At 37.5% G+C, this 21,092-nt stretch overlaps 2 protein-coding genes across 2 annotated transcripts in view; one reads left to right on the top strand and one right to left on the bottom strand.

The window, feature by feature from the left end:
• Positions 1-931, top strand: part of IMMP1L (IMP1 inner mitochondrial membrane peptidase-like (S. cerevisiae)) — a 20,164-nt gene extending 19,233 nt beyond the window's left edge. Inside the window, exon 5 of the mRNA XM_010004250.1 lies at positions 772-931. Within this exon, the coding sequence (XP_010002552.1) occupies positions 772-840 (69 nt within the window). The 3' untranslated portion in view covers positions 841-931. The remainder of the gene's footprint in view (positions 1-771) is intronic.
• A 986-nt stretch (positions 932-1,917) lies between these two features.
• Positions 1,918-21,092, bottom strand: part of DNAJC24 (DnaJ (Hsp40) homolog, subfamily C, member 24) — a 35,127-nt gene continuing 15,952 nt past the window's right edge. Inside the window, exons 3-5 of the mRNA XM_010004249.1 lie at positions 12,046-12,184; positions 2,983-3,051; positions 1,918-2,110 (exon numbers count right to left, since the gene is read on the bottom strand). Of these exons, the coding sequence (XP_010002551.1) occupies positions 1,986-2,110; positions 2,983-3,051; positions 12,046-12,184 (333 nt within the window). The 3' untranslated portion in view covers positions 1,918-1,985. The remainder of the gene's footprint in view (positions 2,111-2,982; positions 3,052-12,045; positions 12,185-21,092) is intronic.

Below are 21,092 nucleotides of genomic sequence, written 5' to 3'. Positions count from 1 at the left end.
TGCTGATCCCCTTGTGTCATCTTTGAATGAACGTGTAGTGAAAAGACACAGGCAGTCAAAGGACAAGGTGTAAAAGAATGTCCTTGATTCCCTATTACTTTTTTCATCCAAGACCAGCCTACATGTAATTAGTGAATGTGTAAAGGAAGGTACTCCTGGGAGTGTTCTGTAATATGAACAGTTATATAGGTAATTTCTTCTGGAGGGAAAGTATTTTCTTGCTGGTGAGCATCATTCTTCGACCCTGTGCTTGTACTTCATCATGGTTTGTGCTCCCTCCTTTTCCACATAGTACTCCCCTTCTCAGAGGAGCCCCTTGGTTGAGAGCCCCTGATGGTGGCAGGAACTCCACCCCTTTATACTTATAAGCTTAAGCAATTTTCTTCCAAGGTTTAGTGTTTGCAATTTAAATGCCCATCCTGAAAATACAAATGTGTTAAGAAACTTACAAGGTAGGAAGCTTTGAATTTAAAAGGTATTTTCTAGCAATGTTTTTCAAGGCTAGAGAAAACAATGTAATTTGTGAGGCTTTTCATGGAAAAGCATGTTATGTCTGTTGTCTTCAGCCACTATGGAATGATGACTCCTCCTGATAATGCAGCATTTATTACTTCTAGTAAAATAACCACAAAAGCAAGAAAAGTTCATATATCCTGTCTACCAAAGAACTAAAAAATTATGCAGTTTCTGAAATGATTACAACAATAACAAATGAAAATACTGAACTTTGAGTTGTGATAAAAATCTCCTGAACTGTGTTTTATTTTACAGATCTGGCCTCTGAATGACTTTGGATTTCTACGTGCAAGCCCCAATGGCCACAGATTTCTTGATGATTAAAATATTTAAGTGACTATTGCCAGCTTCATAGTATTTTCTACTAAAATGAATGGAACTATTTTTGTTTAGAATAAACACAAGTATTACTTGACAAAGATGTCTCTTTCTAAGATTACATCTGACTAGAAAAGTGGGAGTGATATACTGCTGTCATCAACAAAAATTATATGCCTCTTACTCTGTTTCCTTTGGCTATTCCAAGTAAGTGCTTGGATTTATTAGAAAGTTTTGTGGTTTGTTTGTAGTGGTTTTTATTTTGTTAGCACTGACCGTTAAAAGGGATGAAAAAGGCACAAAGCACTATTATATTGTCACACATCCAGAGCCACACACAGGTTCTGCCTGCATGAGGCAGCAGTGTGACATGCTAGGGACCTGAGAACAGTAACGAGGGTTCTGGATTGGCTACTCAATGTGTGTAGGGTTTTCCTCAAACTGGTTCTGGTTTGGCCCATTGGATTCTACACCCAGGAGGTGCAGAAGGAAGGAAGACTGGGTTTGTTCAGATGATGGAGAGAGTCAATTCAAAATGTGCTCCTGTTCCAGGCTGAAAACTTAAGGTAGATGCACTGTTACAGGCCAACTGGACCTGCTACTTTGTATAGAGACAACCAACCTGAGGTTCTGCCACCTCTTTCCAAGGCTCAAGCCCTTTTATTTAGCGTAGAAATAGACAATGTTTGTTTCACATTAATGCATCTTGCTCTTCATTATCTTCAAAGCACTCTCACATCTATGCCTCCTGATTAAATGTTGTCATCTGAGCTGTTAAAAGGATTTAACCTAAGAGGTAGGTAGGGCCCAAGGTATAGTTGATCTAGACTGAAAGAAGCTACTCCATTGTTTGCTGGGAAAGAAATGCCATTTAGATCATGAGATATATTCCAGTTGTACAGAACTTAGTGTTCTGTTCTGGAGGCTTTTAATAACTACCTCTTCAGCTGCAGAAAGAAAAGAAAACATCAATCCTCATATCTGCAGAGCTATGTTAACAAATGGGCACATTTCCTTTCTTACCCCTGACTGAAAGTGTTCTTGTAGTGCCCACTTTTTCTTTTACATACATTTCTTTAGCACATGCTGTACCCTGTGTTTGTCCAGTCTTTTTAAAAGTTTGTAACTCTTACTGGGCTTGATTGAAACAATCATTGAAGGATCTCAATAACAAGTGAACACGTGTCACAACAAACCAAAGAAACATCTTTGGTTTCACTCTTGAAGACAGTGTAATTCCCACCACATCGACATGAGAGAGTATAACATTGTTCATCTGCCAAAAAAGAAAACAAAAAAGCCCTTTAGAGCTTGAAAAGAACTAAAATTTATTTTGGGTTTTCTTCACAAAGATGCTTTTAGTAACAAATGATCTCCCACTGCTGCATTGTAAATATCGGTACCTGTGCTACAATTATTTGTTCAAATATACTCTGAAAAAGTTTCAGTGACTGTGAGGCATTCTTACACCAAACAGCCAGGGTCAATGTAGTCTCTTTAAAAAAACAAATAATAAAATGGTGCACATCAGTTAAACAAGCAGATATGAAATAAAACCCAAACAACTAAGGGGTGTTAAGTCATACATTATGACCGATCAAGCATGGTTCCAAAACAAGATTGCTGTCCCAAGGAAATGAAAACAAAACAAAAGGAAATTGAATAGGATTTTGCCCTCACAACTTAAAAAAAAAAAATTAAAAAAATAATAAATCAGCCATTCATTCAAAAATCAAGTAAATTATAATAAAAACTAGAGTAATATAAAGGAGGGAAGTAACACACTATCAAATGAAAAATAATCTGTGTTAAAACACTTGCATTCTACCATCACAGAAAGAGCAAGATCTAGGAAGAATCTGGAAATCTAAATACTCAATTATACTACAAGAAGAGAAAGAGCTGAGAAGTGGTACTGTGAGCCATGGTGGGGGGGGACAGAGGGAAAGAGGAAGAAGGAATACAAAATAAGTATCACAGAAAGTTCCAGTTCAGGTGATCGGAGAGAACAGAATAGCTAAATGTGAGGATAATGTTAAAAAAAGTAGAAATCACAGTAAAACAACACAATGGTGTAAGATGCAGAAAAAACAAAACATTTGTAGTGACAATGAAAGGCACTGGAAGCAAGAGGTAAGGCACTCATACCTTCATTCCAGGACATATCCTCAAGATAAATTTGTGCATGTAGTGGCCACTCTTTTGTCAGATTGTCTTCTATAAAGAAAACATGACAGATGTTCAGCCCTGTTAACTCAGAGATCCTTATTTCTTCCTGATAAATTAACAGGTTTATATACTTCGCAGTCAATCTGGTCCCTAATATACAGTCACATCTAGACCACATGATCACTTAAAAATGCAGTTCTCTAAAATTTTCACTTCTGTATCTCTGTATAAGATGGAAAATACCCTGCTATAGCCAGGAGAAAGGCATGGGGAAGATGTATTACTGAAATTAAGATATTACCAAAACTAGTTTTTTGTGCAACCCAGTTACGTGAAATTAGGGCAAACTTGTTTTGATATTACAGTTCCACCAGCTGAAATGGGGAATGTCAGCTTACCTGTAGTTTTCGCAAAGTTACACAATAGTTGAAATCAGAAGGGACCTCTCAAAATCGCCTAATGAAACCCTCCTGCACAAGAAGGGTCAGCTGGAGCAGGTTGCCCAGGACCACATCCAGACAGATCTTAAACGTCTCCACAGATGGAGACCCTGTGATCACCCTTGGGCAACTCATTCTCCTTTAGAAAGAAGCCACATAATCCCCCACCAATAAGCACCAAGTAGATGTTAAGGTTACGTGTGAGAAAAACACCAAGATAAAAAAGATATTCCTAACAAACAAGAAATGAAAAACTCTTTGAGGGGAAGACAGTACTCTGAGTGCTCAATTATGATAAAGAGTCTCTAGCTCTAGTCTTCTAGCTACAGAGCAGAACAGGAAAGGTAAATGTCCTGAAAACCCCCAAAAAACAAGCCAGAGGCTTGTGCAAACTAAAAATTCCTCCTTCTCTTTTGTGAGGAATAAAAAAAAAGCACAGATCAAAATGAAATCTGTCTACCCACCTACTTTCAGGTCCTTCAGTATAGTAGAAGTCAATGGTCTAGCTGTGAGAACAGTATGAAAAAGGCGAGTACTTCCTATTTCACCTGTTGCTTTTTGTTGTTGTTGGTTTTTTTTAATATTGGGGAAAAAAGTCCCAAAGGAAAACGGACTCTTAGATTCTAGGAAGAACAGATTTTCCTAAGCTTCATTTATAAGTAACAAAAGATTGAGTTAAAAATAAACCAGACTTGCCTATTTGGAATTAATGAAGCAGGATTTCACTCAAAAACAAGTTTTATAGGATTAGAGGTGGAGGCCTGGGCCATGTCTTTTTGGTAGAAAATACAAAAAGGGCAGATGAACCATATGCCTCCATGAAGAGAACTGGTGTCATGCAAATGCACAAGGTTACCACACTTCCTGAAGTAAAGTTACCCACAAATTATAGATTCATTTCAGTTGGAAAAGACCTTTCAGATCATCGAGTCCAACTGTTAAGAGTAATGAAGAGGAAGGCTGAGGAAAAGTCTACACTCTCTTCTATTCCAAATACAGTACAATATGAAGACCAGAACACAATTTCAATCAAGCTTTTCTAATTCATTACTGCATTTAATTTTGAAAATTAAAAAAAAATAAATTAAAAATCAACAGGCAAAATTAGTCACTTATGTAACTCCCAGTCTAAATAGAGATCATTTTTCCCAGCCTGAGCTCAAGTCTGAAAGAGCCTTACTGGTCATCTCAAAAGATGTGAATTTTCAATCAGTACTCTTGACTAGTACATCTCCAGCCTTGGCACATAATCCAGTAACCACACTTGTCAGTTGGTTTTGCTTATTTGCTTATTTGGTTCCTGCAGGAAAAACTTATTTTCCAGAGTTGAACAAGGCTTTTTTTATTAAATATACTCCCCAACCTAATATACCTTAAGACAGCAGCAACAGATTTAGCCATGTATTTAAAAAGAGAGGCACAGCCTAGTATGGGCTTGGGGGTCTTACAAGCAGAACTACAAACCTGTTTTCACAGAGTAAGTTAGTGACTTGTATTTCTTGTGCTCTTATTTCATCTACCAGAACTCCCTTGTTAGTGGTTCTCTGAAGTAAACTGGTGTCTAATTTTCACTCCCTTTCTGAAGGAGGTTGTTTAAGACTGGTGTTGTTACTAGGACTGAGTTATGTGGTAGGCTTACTCCTATGTGGTGTCTGCTGAAGCTGTAGGACTCTGTGTACCAAGTACTTTCTTAAACACTTTTGTGAACATATAGGGAAAATGGTGAAGTCCTGATCTTTTACCATAACTTGAAAAACAAATTTTAATTCACACTGCCTGCCTGGCTTTGCCATGTATTGGATTTGTCTGACAACAAGAAGTGAAAGGATTCTGCAGCTCTATTGTCTCAACTGCAGGATCTAAGAAAACACTGGCAGGCTCATCAGAGAGGTTTATGAGCCTGCAATTCAAGGAGATTAAAAGGAAAAAAAAAAATCTACTGAGATTCTTTCAGGCTACAGAACAACATTAAATAACTATTAGTAGCTTGGTTCAGTAAAGCTTTCCTAGAGCCCTTGCTGGGTCATTCAGAAATTGTAAAAGAGGAAAGGTATTTAAGTTTTACTTGAGGATACAATAAATATTTCTTGGGCTATTTAAGGCTGAGTTTTAGGGAAAGGGTTGCAAGCTGTAAATGGAAATTCAATCCTTTTCACATTTTATGGTAAGAGTAAAAATTGTCCTAATACTTAAAAGATTTTTCTAGCCCTTTATCAGTCATACATTCTTAGGACTGTTTTTGTTTTGTTGTGGGTTTTTTTTTAACTATACACATTATTTTAAAAGTGTGCCATGCAATCACAATCAAATACTGCTCTTATAGCTGCTCAGCATCAAAATCATCACTGTACTCAAAACCTGCATGTTTCCACAAGTTAACTCTTTCTAATAGGCTGTTTTGCTTTGAAGCAATTATTTCAGTCTCTTGCATTGATTTCAAACCATTATGCTTGTTTTCACTTGAAATGATAAAACAGTCACGTGTTAAGAATTTTCAGAACAAAATACTATGTTTGTTAAGAAAATGCAAAAAAAAATATTGCCTGACTTGTAGCCAGTGCAGACTGGAATGAACTCCAGAGAGCTACAGTAAAAGGTTTGTTCTGCAGCATAAACTGAGGGTCTAGAGCTGTAAAAATTCAAGGGTAGAGAAGGAATACACTCTTCTGTCACTTAAAGTATAACCTGGCACACTGGAAAGCCTGAAGTAATGGCCATGTTAAAAGCTTTGTTTTGGTCTAAAAGTCTTAAGGAGGAGTTTTCTTCACAAAGAACAACTAAAATACTCATGGTTTTTTCCTTTCTTATAAGGTGGTCATAAGGTGCTCAACTGCCACTTCTGCTAGCTATGAAAAGCATTTTTGCAGGCTTCTGTCTTACTCCTCCTGCTTATTCCCGGAGTGGATTTGTAAGGTTGTTCTTCTGGCATCCTATTTACCAAATTATGCCAGGTATCTTGATGTCTAATCCAGTATCATCACTTTGTTGCTGGTGCAGGAGGGAATGGTGGATTAATGGGAAAGTGACCATCTCCAAAATAGTCTTTTCAGCTTACTGTACTAGGAGATGAATGGAGAAGGAGCAGGGGGAGAAGGAACGACCTAATATTTAGCTTGGTTTTCCATTTTCCTAATTTATGACCACACTTGTATTAGACTCCCTTTCTAAACCCACACTAGAAACCTACCAGAGTTAAGGACACATCCTCAAAGATTTTTCAGGTTGTAAAGAGATTGCTGTAAAGAGATTCAGTGAAAGCTGAATTAGTGACCAGGTATTTTAAAATGAGTTATTTTAGGCTAACTAAAGACCTTTTTTTGTGCCTTACTGCCTAAATGGAGGATGGAACCAGACTCATTCCCAGAAACAAATGGCACAAGCTGGAACACTGGCAATTTCAGTTATGACCTGTAGTTCCTTCTGGCTAAGAAATTAATCAGAAACACATGGAAAATGATGCTGGAGTATGTATTCATGTATGAAAATTGCATCTGAAATATTTTTTCTAAAAATGTAATTTAAAACTGAAAACCAAAAGGAGGTACATGCTGAGATGTGAAAACTCCTACTGGTGATTATATCCCCCACCCTATGAACAGTTGGGCTTCATGGACACCTGTTTCCATCATTTGAGAGTGACAGAGCACTGGAACAGGCTGCCCAGGGAGGTTGTGGAGTCTCCTTCACTGGAGACATTCAAAACCCACCTGGATGCGTTCCTGTGTGATGTACTCTAGGTGACCCTGCTCTGGCAGGGGGGTTGGACTAGATGATCTTTCGAGGTCCCTTCCAACCCCTAGGATTCTATGATTCTATGATTCCATCATCACATAAAAACATCCTGGATAGAGCCTTGCTGGAGCCATACATGGAAAAAACCCCCTAAATTCTTAAATTTCTCCAGCCTCTGCCCCAAAAATACATACAGAACAACTGGTTTAAGTGACAATCCCCTTACTAGCTTTGAATTATTTGCTACATTTAGTGTGATAAATTAATCAAAGTCACTAGTTGATTGATTTAATTTTTATTTTGACCTTTCTGTTAATCATTAATAATTACAATGTAAAATGATTTTGCAAATTAATTATGTAAATGATGTGATTGTTCAGATACACAGTTCCTTTGTATGTAAGTCAGCAGAAATCCACAAAAGTTGCAGGGCTGCTATTCAAAGGATACAGAAATGAGCTGGCAGGGACATACAAGGGTTGATGAGGTCCTGCTTTTGGGATGGAATTAACATAATGCACTAGAACAGGCTGGGAGACAACTGGCTGGAAAGCCCTCCTTTTCCAGAAAAGGACCTGCAGGTCCTAGGTGGACAACAGGTTCAACACAAGTCAGTAGGGCACACTTCTGGCAAAGGCCAACCCCATACTGGGCTGCATTAGCAAAAATGTAGCCAGCAGGTCAAGGAGGTGGGTTTTTTTCCCCTCTCTACTCAGCATTTAACAAGACTGCATCTCAAGTCCTGTGTCCAGTTTTGGTCTCCCCAGTACAAAGCCCTAACATACAGAACCATATCCAATGAACTGCCAGGATGCCAGGAGTTGCGACACAGATTGTACAAGAAGAGGCCAAAAGAACCCAGGTTATATCATGTTCTATACTATCTAGACAGGAGGATGACCATGAGCCAGCAATGTGCCCTTGTGGCCAAGAAGGCCAATGGCATCCTGGGGTGCATTAGAAAGGGTGTGGTTAGTAGGTCAAGAGAGGTTCTCCTCCCCCTCTATTCTGCATTGGTGAGGCCACATCTGGAGTATTGTGTCCAGTTCTGGGCCCCTCAGTTCAAGAAGGACAGGGAACTGCTCGAAAGAGTCCAGCGCAGAGCTACGAAGATGATTAAGGGAGTGGAACATCTCCCTGATGAGGAAAGGCTGAGGGAGCTGGGTCTCTTTAGCTTGGAGAAAAGGAGACTGAGGGGTGACCTCATCAATGTTTACAAATATGTAAGGGGTGAGTGTCAGGGGGACGGAGTTAGGCTTTTCTCAGTGATGACCAGTGATAGGACAAGGGGTAATGGGTGTAAATTGGAGCATAGGAGGTTCAAGGTGAATATCCGAAAAAATTTTTTTACTGTAAGAGTGATAGAGCACTGGAACAGACTGCCCAGGGAGGTTGTGGAGTCTCCTTCACTGGAGACATTCAAAACCCACCTGGATGAGTTCCTGTGTGATGTACTCTAGGTGACCCTGCTCTGGCAGGGGGGTTGGACTAGATGATCTCTCGAGGTCCCTTCCAGCCCCTAAGATTCTATGATTCTATGATCTTATAGGAGAAGGCTTCTCAGAGGTGCATACTGGAATGCTGAGTAGTGGAAGGCAGAAGTTGCAGGAAGAGTCCTTCTATTCAACTTGGTAAAAGGAAAACATGTTTTGGGTTTTAGTTGGTTTTTGGGGGGGTTGGTTGTTCAGTTTTTCTACTATGATGGTGTTCAAACACTGTAACAGGCTGCCCAGAACAGTCCTGGAATCTCCATCCTTGAAGATACTAAGAACTAGGCTGGAGAAGGTCGAAGCAACTAATCTATGTGAACTTGCTTTGAGCAGGAGATTGATCTAGAAGACCTATGAAGTCCCTTCCAATCTATGTGCTAAGTTTTTTATTTTCAAACTGACACAAAAGCATGAACTTTCAGGGTTCAGACGACTTCTGATATGAAAACTGTAAACCAGATTTTCTCCAAGCTAAACTCACGGAAAAGCTACTGGTAATTATTACTGCCCAACTTGATTTTAAACTGCATATTCATCTTTTCTAAATGGGATACTGAACAAAGAGTGGAAAAATCTCTCAGAAGAAAGTAAGGAAAAAAATTAAATCCATTCTTAATAGACAATTGTTATCCAGCTTTTTTTTTTCCATCTCAGAAATTTTTCAGAGGTATTGAAAGCAAAAGATTCACCATTGTAAAAGGGTACTCTTGTATGTCATTAAAGCTATGACAAAACAATGAATTGGAAAAATTTTAATGAAAGATTCAACAAGGCAGGTCTTGTAAGATTTCCAGACCAGAGGAGCTTGGATAAGTACTTGAGCCAAACCTCTAAACGGTTTGAGGTTTGTCCTTTCCTCTTTAGTACTGTACCCTGAAGGCACAAAAAATTAGGAGATCGTTGTGATACCACAGGATCACAGGATCTTAGGAGTTGGAAAGGACCTCAAAAGATCATCCAGTCCAACCCCTCTGCCAGACCAGGATCACCTAGAGCACATCACATAGGAACGCATCCAGGCGGGTTTTGAATGTCTCTAGCAAAGGAGACTCCACAACCTCTCTGGGCAGCCTGTTCCAGGGCTCTGTCACTCTCATACCTTCAGAGAAAAGCAATATTAAGATATGAAAGCACATCCACTTGTTATTTCTCCACAACTGAAATAAAAAGAAAATTAAAACCACAGAGCCCCACAGAATTTCAGCTGCTTGGAACTTCTCTGGCCACTGAATTTCTGAGCCAAGTAACTGAAATGTAGTTAGTATAACATAAGAAGGTACATAAAAATAAACAACCTGTGAAATGGGAAGAGGACTACAGTGCAGGAGACTTCCTGCTAACTGGCAGCCACACACACATGCACACTGGCATCCTTCAGATTCTGCTTCTTAGGCTTTGCAGACTGACTAACTTGCTGCATTATCTCTCTTGCCACTATTCCCCTTCTCTGCTGTCTCAGTTCCTTTGTTTCTGTGAGCTTTTACAGCAGTGTCTACAAATTTGTCTAGAATCATGACTTCAGAAGCAGCTTGACGGGCATTCAAAGAACTAGAATTTATTTCACCATCATTTTGCTGCCAGGGAACATGCTGTAAAGGATGCAGCAACACTGCATATGTATGTTACATGTGGTTTAGTCTGAAACACACATTCCTCTGTAAATGGCACCTTCTATACTGATGTGCCTGTCCCACTGCTGTACCATTACTAAATAACTGTAAATAACTGTCCAATTTGTTTTCATTATTTACTAAGTCTTTTATACAGACTCTTAAGATGGTTCCAAAGGGTGTCAAAACTAATTTATAGCAATGTCCTTAAATTCCCTGGGAAAACAAAGTAACTTATAAAATCTTGATGTGGCTCTCAGCTTCACTGGATTATCCTGATCCAAGCCAAATGGAATTTCATAGTCTGCATTTAAGCTTTAGGTAAAACTCACTTGCTACACAAAAGACTTTTAACTTGATCTCTAATATTTCTTTTTTTTTCTGTGCATGTACAATTTAAGAAAATGGAAGACACAGCTGATGCTACAATGCCATGAGCACAATAGGATGAGAGCACTGGGTAGCAGAAATTCCTGATCTGGTACCACACTCAGGCATTTAAAAAATAAATTTGACATTAAAAATTCACTTAAGTTTTATCTGAATAATGGTCATACAACAAATTAGCACAAGATCTTTTTTCTTCCATCTTTTAAAATATTTATTCAGCAATTCTGCTTTCACCCATCCATTCTCTTTTCCAAAACCCACATGAAATCTGGAATACAAGATTATTTGACTAGTGAATTCAGACTGGCTATATACAATTATATATCACTCTCTTTATCCTGCATTGATGCATATCTGCCAGAATGACTAAGCCTTTGTCTCTCAAAGTTCTGGTATCCGCAGCGGCAGGGGAGTTAAAAATCAGCACAAGAGAGAAAGGTCTGATGGTGTGCCAATGTACAATGGAAGAGAATTCAATAACAAGCAGCAGAGACAGTGGGCTTTTATCAGACACATTCAAAAGTGGTGGTGGCTACACGTCAATGCTGGACCGGAGTGTGTTACTGCAGAGTGCGACTGAGTGTTTTCCCCACAGGCAATACACTATTATTGACTCCCCCCATTAACATGTAGGGTGGATATACATTTATTGAAGGTTCTAATGGAAGGCTGAGGGACTCCTATCCTGAGGCCAGAGCAGAAAGACAGCCTATCACTTCATGTAATGGTAGCCCATGTGTGACAGACCTGACCTACATTTCCCCCCTTTCTTTCTCACAACAGCCTGTCACTGTTTTAAGAAGCTATTTTCTGAGAGGTATAAAAAGAAATGCATGCTAGAGCTGCCTAGTTAATGTGTCATATTGGAATATTATTTATGAACCTGCTTTAAAAAGACTAGTTTAGATTACAGATGAATTACAAAAGCTACCATAACACACACACAACCAAAACGGATGGGTCTTAATGATTTCAAAGCGTTTATAAACCTCCACACATTGAGCACTAGGTATAAATGGATTAATACCTTTATCTAAGATACTGCAAAAAAAATGCAACATAGGACTTAAAATTAAGAGCGCTGCCTTAATAAAATAAAAAGGGTTAAGGTCTGTAATTAGTATAAATTTCATATTCAGTCAAATTATTAGGAATAACTCCACCTAATGTTTTGCTGGAAGCAATTCAATGTTTTCACTAGCTAATTTATGTGTAGCAAAAGCTCTAAATAATGGATCCACATTTGAAAGTAGGACAGGAGTGAAAGAAACATTTGGTTCAGCAATAAACAGCATTTTAAAATACCATCTAACTACCACTCCCAGACCCTGCTTATTTAAAGAGCTGCTGCCACTCCAGCACTCCTTGGCAGGAACCTACCACGCTGCTGCAGGTCATACTCTTTTTTTGTCTCTTCGTTCCCTAGAATTTTCCACGCTTGATCAATTTCGATGAACCTCTGCACACGCTCCTCCACTTCTCCTGCTGGCACATCTGCCTTCTGTTTGTCTGGATGATACTGCCAATCAGACAAAAAAAAAAAAGATAAAAAAAGTTGAGGGGAGTGGAAGTGAGGAGGGTGGAAGAGGAGCAATCAATAATGCATGTGATATTCAGTTAAAAGGACAGAGAAAAGGAGAAGGTCTGAGCTAAGGTGCCAAAGGAAGGGAGGCAACGATGCTGGGCACAAGAGAAAACTGCCAATTTAATTAGACCACTGAAATGGCAACAAACCCACCAGTGGCACAAATGTCACATGTGCACTGACGGCATTTTCTGGATAATTTACTGATAGGATCATTGGTCTTATGGACAATTTACCTAGAGAGAATGACTACACAAACAGAAATAGGTACATGCAGAGGACCACAACCCAGGAACAAGAGGAGCTGCTCTTGTAATATTACACATGGCTGATTTAAACAATACCAGCCATGTTTAGTTAAGGCTATTATACATAAATTGAAGGCTGTATTACATGTATCTAGCTTTTGTTTTTTTACTATTTATACGGTAAATAGAATATACATGAGCATCAAATAGAATTTATAATACATCTGAAAATATGCCTCAACCTCTTTAATTTCTTTCAGTTCAGCAAATCCATAGCCTTTCCAAATATTTAAAGTCATGGATCACTGGCTACAAAATTGTGTCATTTTAGTTAAGAAATGGTTATTCAAGGACATTGCTGCAAGTAATCCCATTTTAAACAGGAAATGATAATTAAAATGGTAACGTGTTTTCTTTACCATTTGTACTACAGGTTCTGAGCTTTCTGACTCCTTTACGGTTCAAATGGCCATTGAAAAGGAACCCTCAAAGCTCCATCTTCCTGCAGCTTTAATCTCAAATAATATCTCTTTTTGGTATTTTAAATTGCTCAGTATAAGTGACGGACCAACAGGAAACAGCATTTAAGATGAGAAACTTGCAATATAATCCGACCTATCACCTGTTAACTGTGTTATAAATCAAGATATACCTTATTCTGGAGCTTTAACTTCTGCCATTTATACTAACATCAGTTGAGGCACTGAAACATAGAGCAGACTAAAGACTTAGACACTCATTCTACAAGTTAGTGCAGATTTCTGATTAACTGAATCTTTTTGGTTTAGTTTAGAATTAATTTTGGAAAGGAATGAAAAGAATACTAATGTAATGTATGTTTTATAAAATAAAACATTTTAAAAGGACCACTTCCCCTGGAGTCTGTTTGCTCACTGATGGATGTACCTGTCATTGGCACTGATGGGTACAACCTGCATAAATCCCCTGTACAACGAGAATGTACCCGAGACCAAAATACTAAGTTTCAACATTTTTTGCAGATTTTTTTCCAATGCACTTGCAACCTGAAGTATAACGTCTGTACACAAATGTCTATTTTTGTATTTAGTCACTGTATGCTAAATAGCTAATTAGATAATGAGTAATTAATTATACCTTTACTTGGTAAGCACTAAATTCAGTGTTCTGTCAGCATACATCATGCTGTACTGTAAAAAGCTATTAAAAGCCATTTTTCTGGAAACTTAGATTTTCCAGATGTATTTCGATTTTAAGAGCATTTTAACCTTGGTGGTTGATTTTACACCACATTTGTGAGAGGTCATTTTTCAATACATCAGTGCTTACTAAGCATATAAGGCAATATAGTCAGATCACATCAAAGACTTGTGGTTTCCTTTTAGTCATGTTATTTATTTTAATAATTATGTTTGAGGCCTGCATCCAGCAGTTACTCCTCAAAGCAATATTTTATCTAAAAAAATGATAGTTCAGTATTTTTAAATATTTCAGATGCTGTATTTAAAATCTGAACACAACACAAATATTATAGAGTTAATTATAATATCTAAAATGAGAGTTATGTATATGTCACTCCATTTGGATGCTACTGTAAGCACCCTCCTTACACCCAAAAGAATGTAAAGGCCTATCCAACGAATATTATACCAGACTTAGTACCACTGAGACTTAGCTAGATTTAAATAGCACTGCCAGAAAACTGATGCTTATATGCTTACATGCTTGGATTAGCCACAAGACCACACCTCCTCAGATCAGTTTCCTACAGATAGATGAAAACATTCCTGACCAATTGCCTGAAACAGCACTAAGAATTCTGACTTCTCTCCTGCCAAGGATGTTTAGAAAACATCCCCACAAAATAGTCACGCTTTTCTTTTGCTGCACCAAAACTTTGACTGAAAACCAATTTTGTACTATACTGGAAGTAGCCAGTGAACAACAGCCACAATTGTCACAAAAGTGCTTTGGAAAAATAATAATCCATGCAGAAAAGGCTATTCTGGTAATTTCTTGAATAATGCAGAAAATTCATTATTCTTCAGATTTGTAATTTAATTTTTAACCTCTTTCCAATAGATCTGAAAAACAAAGTATTGGTAGCATGAGCAGTTTTGATATTTGAAAGACTACAATTTCCTGGAAGTGTGGCACTGACAGTAACTACAGCATAGGAGACCTAATAATTAAAACTATACACACATCCATTTTGGTCTCCATGCTTTCTGAAACTAATTGCTCCTTCCTCTGTTGGCCTTGTTCCTTTATTACCATCTGATGCCTTTAGTGGTCTACATCCACACTAAAATTCTCCAACCCCTGCTCTTTTACTTTGACCCTCCTCTTTTTTTTTCTTTTCCCAGTGACCCCATTTCATCTGAATTTGTTATGTACCTATACTCATTGACTCCCTTTTCCTACTCTTCAGGTTGCCAAACAGAATCCAAGTACACTTGTCTGTAGCAAAAATCCATTCTTGATTCAACCGCCCATACCCTTCTCTTCAAGCTCTGAGACAACAAACATGGTGGCCTCTCTCCAGCTGTTTCAGACCTTGTTCAGTCAGATCAGACATCTACCACAGAGGACACCAGACCAAACTTTCAACCAACCAACTAATAGCTGAAGTTTTAAGAGTGCTCTAATGTCCTTTAAGCAACCATACTCTATTTTGGTATCTTCCCTAATTCCTGGTTACCATATTCTTGCTTCTGATTCTCAGCCCTCTCCAGCATATCCTTCAGAGCAGCTGCATCAACAGATACAGGGATTTGGGTTTGCTTTGAGGGAGGTGAAATGATGTACATTTCTGATCTTTTCCTCTTTTCCCATTCAGCCTTTTTTCTGGCTTAATCTCAGCTGCAACTGTGTACAAGCTCCATAACGAAAACAGACAAGCCTCTTTTCTACTCGACCTGTCTCCTTCTACTCAAACTGAACTACTGTTCATCTCTCCCTCTCTGCATCCAGTTAGAAGTTCTTGCTCACAATGCTGAAGCCCCATAATGTCTTCTGCAATACCACTTTCTCAAAATCTGTGCAAATTATCTTTCTGTCATTCATACCTGCTATCTGAGCACTCTTTTTAGCTGTATTACTGCACATATTTAAGTCTGACTGCATGTGTGTAACATATTAAAGAAGAAATAATTCCATAAAAATAGCTTTTTGCTGAGCTTTTCTTGATACTTGAACACAGTAATAAATTTTACTAACCTATGAATACTTAATAGGACTTTATAAAACAATAAAGAATATTTCCCCGAGTCTGACAGAGGGAGAAAGAAGGTTAGAGATATATGCCCAATACTGTTCTCCTTTTTTATACCTCTACTATAATTAATTTGCTAACGTATTTCCATTACTAAAAACTGTCTGGAATTTATATCACTTTACAGTATATGATTCTTTGTAGTTACTGTGAATGTTAAAAGATAACCTGATTGATAATGGAAATATATTAGTCCATCTGTTAACAAAAATACCTTACACATACATGCAATACTGCTTGCTTCTCTGATATTTATCTTAAATGTCACATTGTCATAGCATTTCTTGAGGACTCTGGCTATGGGTTTAAGGGTTAATTTTAAAATTTTTGTTATGAGATTAGATGTATTTTTTAGAATCACTAAGATAAATTCTAAAAAGCACAAACCCTGAAGTCCAAAGGTCAAATAAAAAACACGCTTTAAACATTGTGTGTTGGAGAGTTGGTGAAATGCTTAATGCTGCAGAGAAGCAGACTAATGCAAACTTAACATCATGCCCTTTTCAATGACACTATCATTACTATACCTTTCTAAAACAACTGCGTTGAACTGCCTTTTTAACATACATCAGACTGTACTTTTCAGCAGTTTGGGTACAGTGGGGAATAGCACATCACCTGGCAAACATACTTTGAAACACAGATGCTGGTGCAGTTCATAGTTATATAACTATCCAAAAATGTACACATTTTTCAAGGAACATATTAGTTTAGGTAAATGAATTGGATTTCAGTATGCTAACCTATTGCCTTTGGTACCTACTACAGAAAAAAGAATAAACAATTTGAGCAAATATTTTCTGTCTCAGAAAAGGTGTTGTTGCATTCATCAAATATAAGTGTTGACTCTCTGAAAATTACTGGAGTTCCACCCTATCTTTTATTTACACATTCACATTTTTATTTATCCAGTGTACCATATCTGTGTTTTTCACACACAGGGGTCGTGTAACAATTTGGAATACACTATTGTATGCTGAACTGCTATATTCTTTATTTCTGCCTACTTTATACTCCATGAAGTTTGGTCCCTTCTGAACTTTAAGAATTACATAAATTAATCCCTGGACTTCAATCCCAGGAAGATAATAAGGACCATGTGGTCAATAACTGCAATGGTATCACATGTCAATAACCATGCCAACTGACCTTAAGAACTCCCATACCACAAGAGAAGAAGCTACAAGAGCTGGTTGAGCTTCAGCTGAGCAAATCAAGCAACACAGAGATGACACACCAAGGTCCCTCTCCTCCTAACACTTGTATGAGTTGCTTGACTAGCAATAAACGTAATAGGGTTGATTGATTTCAACCAAATTCAAATTAGCAAGCAGAAAACCTCTAGTTAATTCAATTTAATGTACATATCTTAGTGGTGCTCACAAATTTATTTTTCAAAAGGAGTTTACAGCACCCAGGGAGAATTAACTTCATATGCCTCCCTGGGAGGGGTGAAGCATCCAGGCATAGGTTTTACACTAAATTTGTAATCTCTTGCTGAACTGTAGAATACACAATAACTACATCACTTAATATAGCCAAAGTTTTACTCATAACTACTTTTCCACCTGGCAAAATGAAAAAGCTGATTATTTAGAAAAGGTTAAAAGAGTACTATTCTTTCTCATTTCTTACTTAATACATTACCATGGTTATTGTGCCTTGCATATAAACAGCATTGACTTCAAAACCCAAAGATGCACCACATCCCCAATGCCATACATCAAAACAGGAGGCTTTATTTTCAATGAAAACTACTACTTTTCCCAAATTATTACTGAAGTTATAATTTAAATTATAACTGTTTTCATTTACTACTATGTATTTCACAGATAACTGTAAAAAAACTTCTCCCTCCTGAAATTACAGAGCCTTTAAGTAAGCCTATTAAAAATGTAAACTTTCTGACAGAGAAAAATGAAGTAAATCAGCTCTATTTTTTTTTTTGCAGGGTTGAAATAAGGACTACCCTCCCCTTTCTACAGCTTTGTCTTTCCTACTTTCCAATATTTCATGCAAAGCTGTCAAACATTTGGAGAAGCCTTCAGCAGCAAATAAAAAGTAACATAAAAAGGATGAACCAGAAGTGGCTGCATTAAATCTTGTTCTCCTCGCTCAAAACAATTATTTCAGAGAAATATTTACAGACATTTTTAATGTACACCTTTTAGATTTATTTTTCCCCCTTAAGAAAAATCATTAGGGTTCTAAAATTCAAAAGTAAAGACAGACATAGAACAACAATTAAAACATTAGAGGTGAAAAATTTTAAAGTTATTCTGAACTTACTATCATGAGTCAGAAGGTAACCACTAAGCAGTCAGTACTACCAACAGTTACAGCATAGTAAATGTCTAAACTATTGTATTTATTAAAGATTTTTACCTCTGATATGATCTACAATCTCATGGTATTGCCTTGCTAAATTAAATTTAGCAATTAAATTAATTAAATTTTAAAAAAATCAACAGTAGTGAAAGATGCTAAGTAATGGTAAGGGAAGAAGAATTCAACCCAAGCTTTACAAATAGACCATTGCTCCCTATCTGGTGAAAGTCACCATGGATAAGCATGGCCTAGTGTAAGATACCAGCCTGTACCCATCAATGGCATCAATTTCTGCTGAGAGGAGAGCTAGATCAGTGACAGCAAGAGGACACGAGTTAGATGCTATGCTGTTCAGAAGAGAAAGCTAGTGAGAGGGGGAAACACTGGAAGCAGCTGGGTGAAGAGAGAAACCCAAGCCACTATTTTCAAATAATATTGCCAGACTCATGGCTGAGAATCCAGTAGAATAAGACTGGAATTGCACAGATTAATACCAGGTACTCAAAAGAATCACATTATCACTATTTGGGTAGTTCAATCTACTTATTCTTGTAGCAAAAGCTCAATAACAAAGAGGCAATATATTCAAATTTCAGAATCAGAACCCTCTGTTAATAAATGACAGTTTATTTGGTTAATAAGTCTAGACGATCATTTTATTTATTACACAATATACATTTACATTATTTAAAACAAAAAAAACCAGGCATAAGCAAGCAGAACAGAAAGCCTAACACACAGTCTTGGTCTATACCAATTTCAACAACAAACAAGTGTGCTGCACTAACACAAAATGAACAAATCATTACCAGTACGTTCCTTGCAATATAATGAAGTGCATCCTTTTAACAAAACAAGAACAAAATGCAAGAGTTAACATGAACGTAAGAATATCAATATTGCAGCTTGTATTTAAAAACATTTCTCATGCTTTATAGAACATTTATACATTATCCACTGTAATTATTATCTACAGGTTAAGCTAACGAGGTCAGGACAAAAACTGTCAAGTGTTTTCATGTGACAGAAATATTCATACGTCCATGCAAATTTGTCTGTACAGAGCTCATCATAACACTTCACATCATATTAAAAGAAAGCTGCAAGACAGTCAACATGAAGAAGAAAAATATTAACCAGCTATTTCCTATTTAATTTCCAATTGTACTCTGAGTTCTTGTCACTTTTTTTTTTCCACTTTTTTTTTTTTTAAAAAAAAGAAAAAAGGGAAAAAAGAAAAATCTGAGTAAATGTAATGCCAGGCTGTTCTTAGGAGGAAAGTCCTTTGCCTTTGATTACAATATATGTAGTAAATACCAGTTTTTTATTGGGACTTGCCAATAAATCTCACCCTCTGACACAGAGTGTCTGTTCATACCCAGTTTTTGGCCGCTCTGCCACAAATGCCAACAAAGGGACCAATTAATGAAAACTTTCTTGATACATTCCCAGTGGATGAATGTCCGCCTTGCAGAAGGTACCTTGACAACATTCATCTCACACAGGCCAAATGGTTGCTCTGTGGTAGCAATTAAGACACCACCAGTCTTGGCTAGATTTAAACCAACAACCAAATCTGTGTAGATCTGACCAAATGCTCGCAGAAATCTGGAGAAATTAACTGCTAAACAAGGGCTGGATTGGGTAATATAATTGCATCAGTTTCTCTAGTTATCCACACACCACCTGGATATATTTTTCGTAAAAGAAATTACAATCCTTAAAACAAGATTCTTTAATCTGGCCACGTGAGCACAATATCGAAGCCCTATCTATAAATACCTCAGAAATCAACTAAATCATTTCAAGAATCAAAATAATATGGTAGGTTGTCTTTCTCTGTACCCATTTTTTTCCCCGTCTTCACAAAAAAGCCAGCATTCAATCTTCATATTCCCATAGCTTTGTCATCAAGTTTCGACAACTAAGATCAGAGCAGCATCCCTCTTCCTTCCAAGATTATATTTGGAAGCAGAGTTTTGTTGCTTGGATGCAGAAGTGCCAATCTGACAGTCTCATCCCACAGACTCTGAATGGTCAGAGGCTAGTGGGATAAGTAGGGGAAAAACCTTGTCTCCGTTGCCACATTCATCCTCACTTTGGGTTTTTGACAAAGGGTTCCTTCCTGAAATCACCGTCTTCGATCGGTTTACAGTGACTGGTCAAAGCCCCAGACCTCATGATCATTATCAAAAAAAGTAGGCATCCTGCTTCTGTTAGTTTCAGGGCTCAACAAATTTATGTTTAGAACTATCAGAGATATTGAAGTTGTGTATCTGAAATACTATAGCTGAGCTTAAGGACTGTACAGGAGAGTGGGCTTCCCACGCCCCAGTAGAACTGCACATTTCTAGCTCTATGCTAGTGCTTGTAGCAATATTTTAAATCCAATTATGTAGCACATATTCAAAGTCCCAGATCAGCTGATACAGCACCAAAATATAAAGCTGAACATTCTCCCTTGGTCGGCACCGTGCAAAAAAGGAAACACATGATGCAATTACAACATGCCAGGAACTATATAATTACACTTAGAAAGTTAAAACTAAGACATATCAGATATCACCTACACCATGTGTATGACTGTAATATCTGAGCAACCCAGCTCACCAGCTCCAACTGATTGTTTACTCTGGTTATGAGCAGCACAATATACAGATTAGAAACTCTGCAGCCTGTTTTGCTTTGGGGTTGAATTCCTTGCAAAAGCATTCTCTGACAGATTCAAATCAGAACAAGGATTAAATTATAAAATTGTTTCTTAAATTGGAATTTGAAAATGTTTTTTGTAGCTAAATTTAATAAATGCACATTTTAACCACCTGTGCTGGTCAAGAAAAAAGGTGATAAACATGCACTTGGCCCCCACCCTGTGGCACTCATTGAAAGGTCACAGAAAGAAGCCATTTTCCAGCTTCACCAGCTGAAGTAATTGAATCAGGGCAGGATAAAAAAACCCAAACAAATACCACTTCAGTATTTTACAAAAATGTAAGTGATTTATTCAATGGCA

The sequence above is a fragment of the Chaetura pelagica genome, unplaced genomic scaffold, assembly GCF_000747805.2.
Source record: "Chaetura pelagica isolate M959 unplaced genomic scaffold, ChaPel_1.0 scaffold119, whole genome shotgun sequence".
NCBI classification, from domain to species: Eukaryota; Metazoa; Chordata; class Aves; order Apodiformes; family Apodidae; genus Chaetura; species Chaetura pelagica.
The sequence above is the reverse complement of the archived record's forward strand: the minus strand, read 5'-3'. Positions and strand labels throughout refer to the sequence as shown.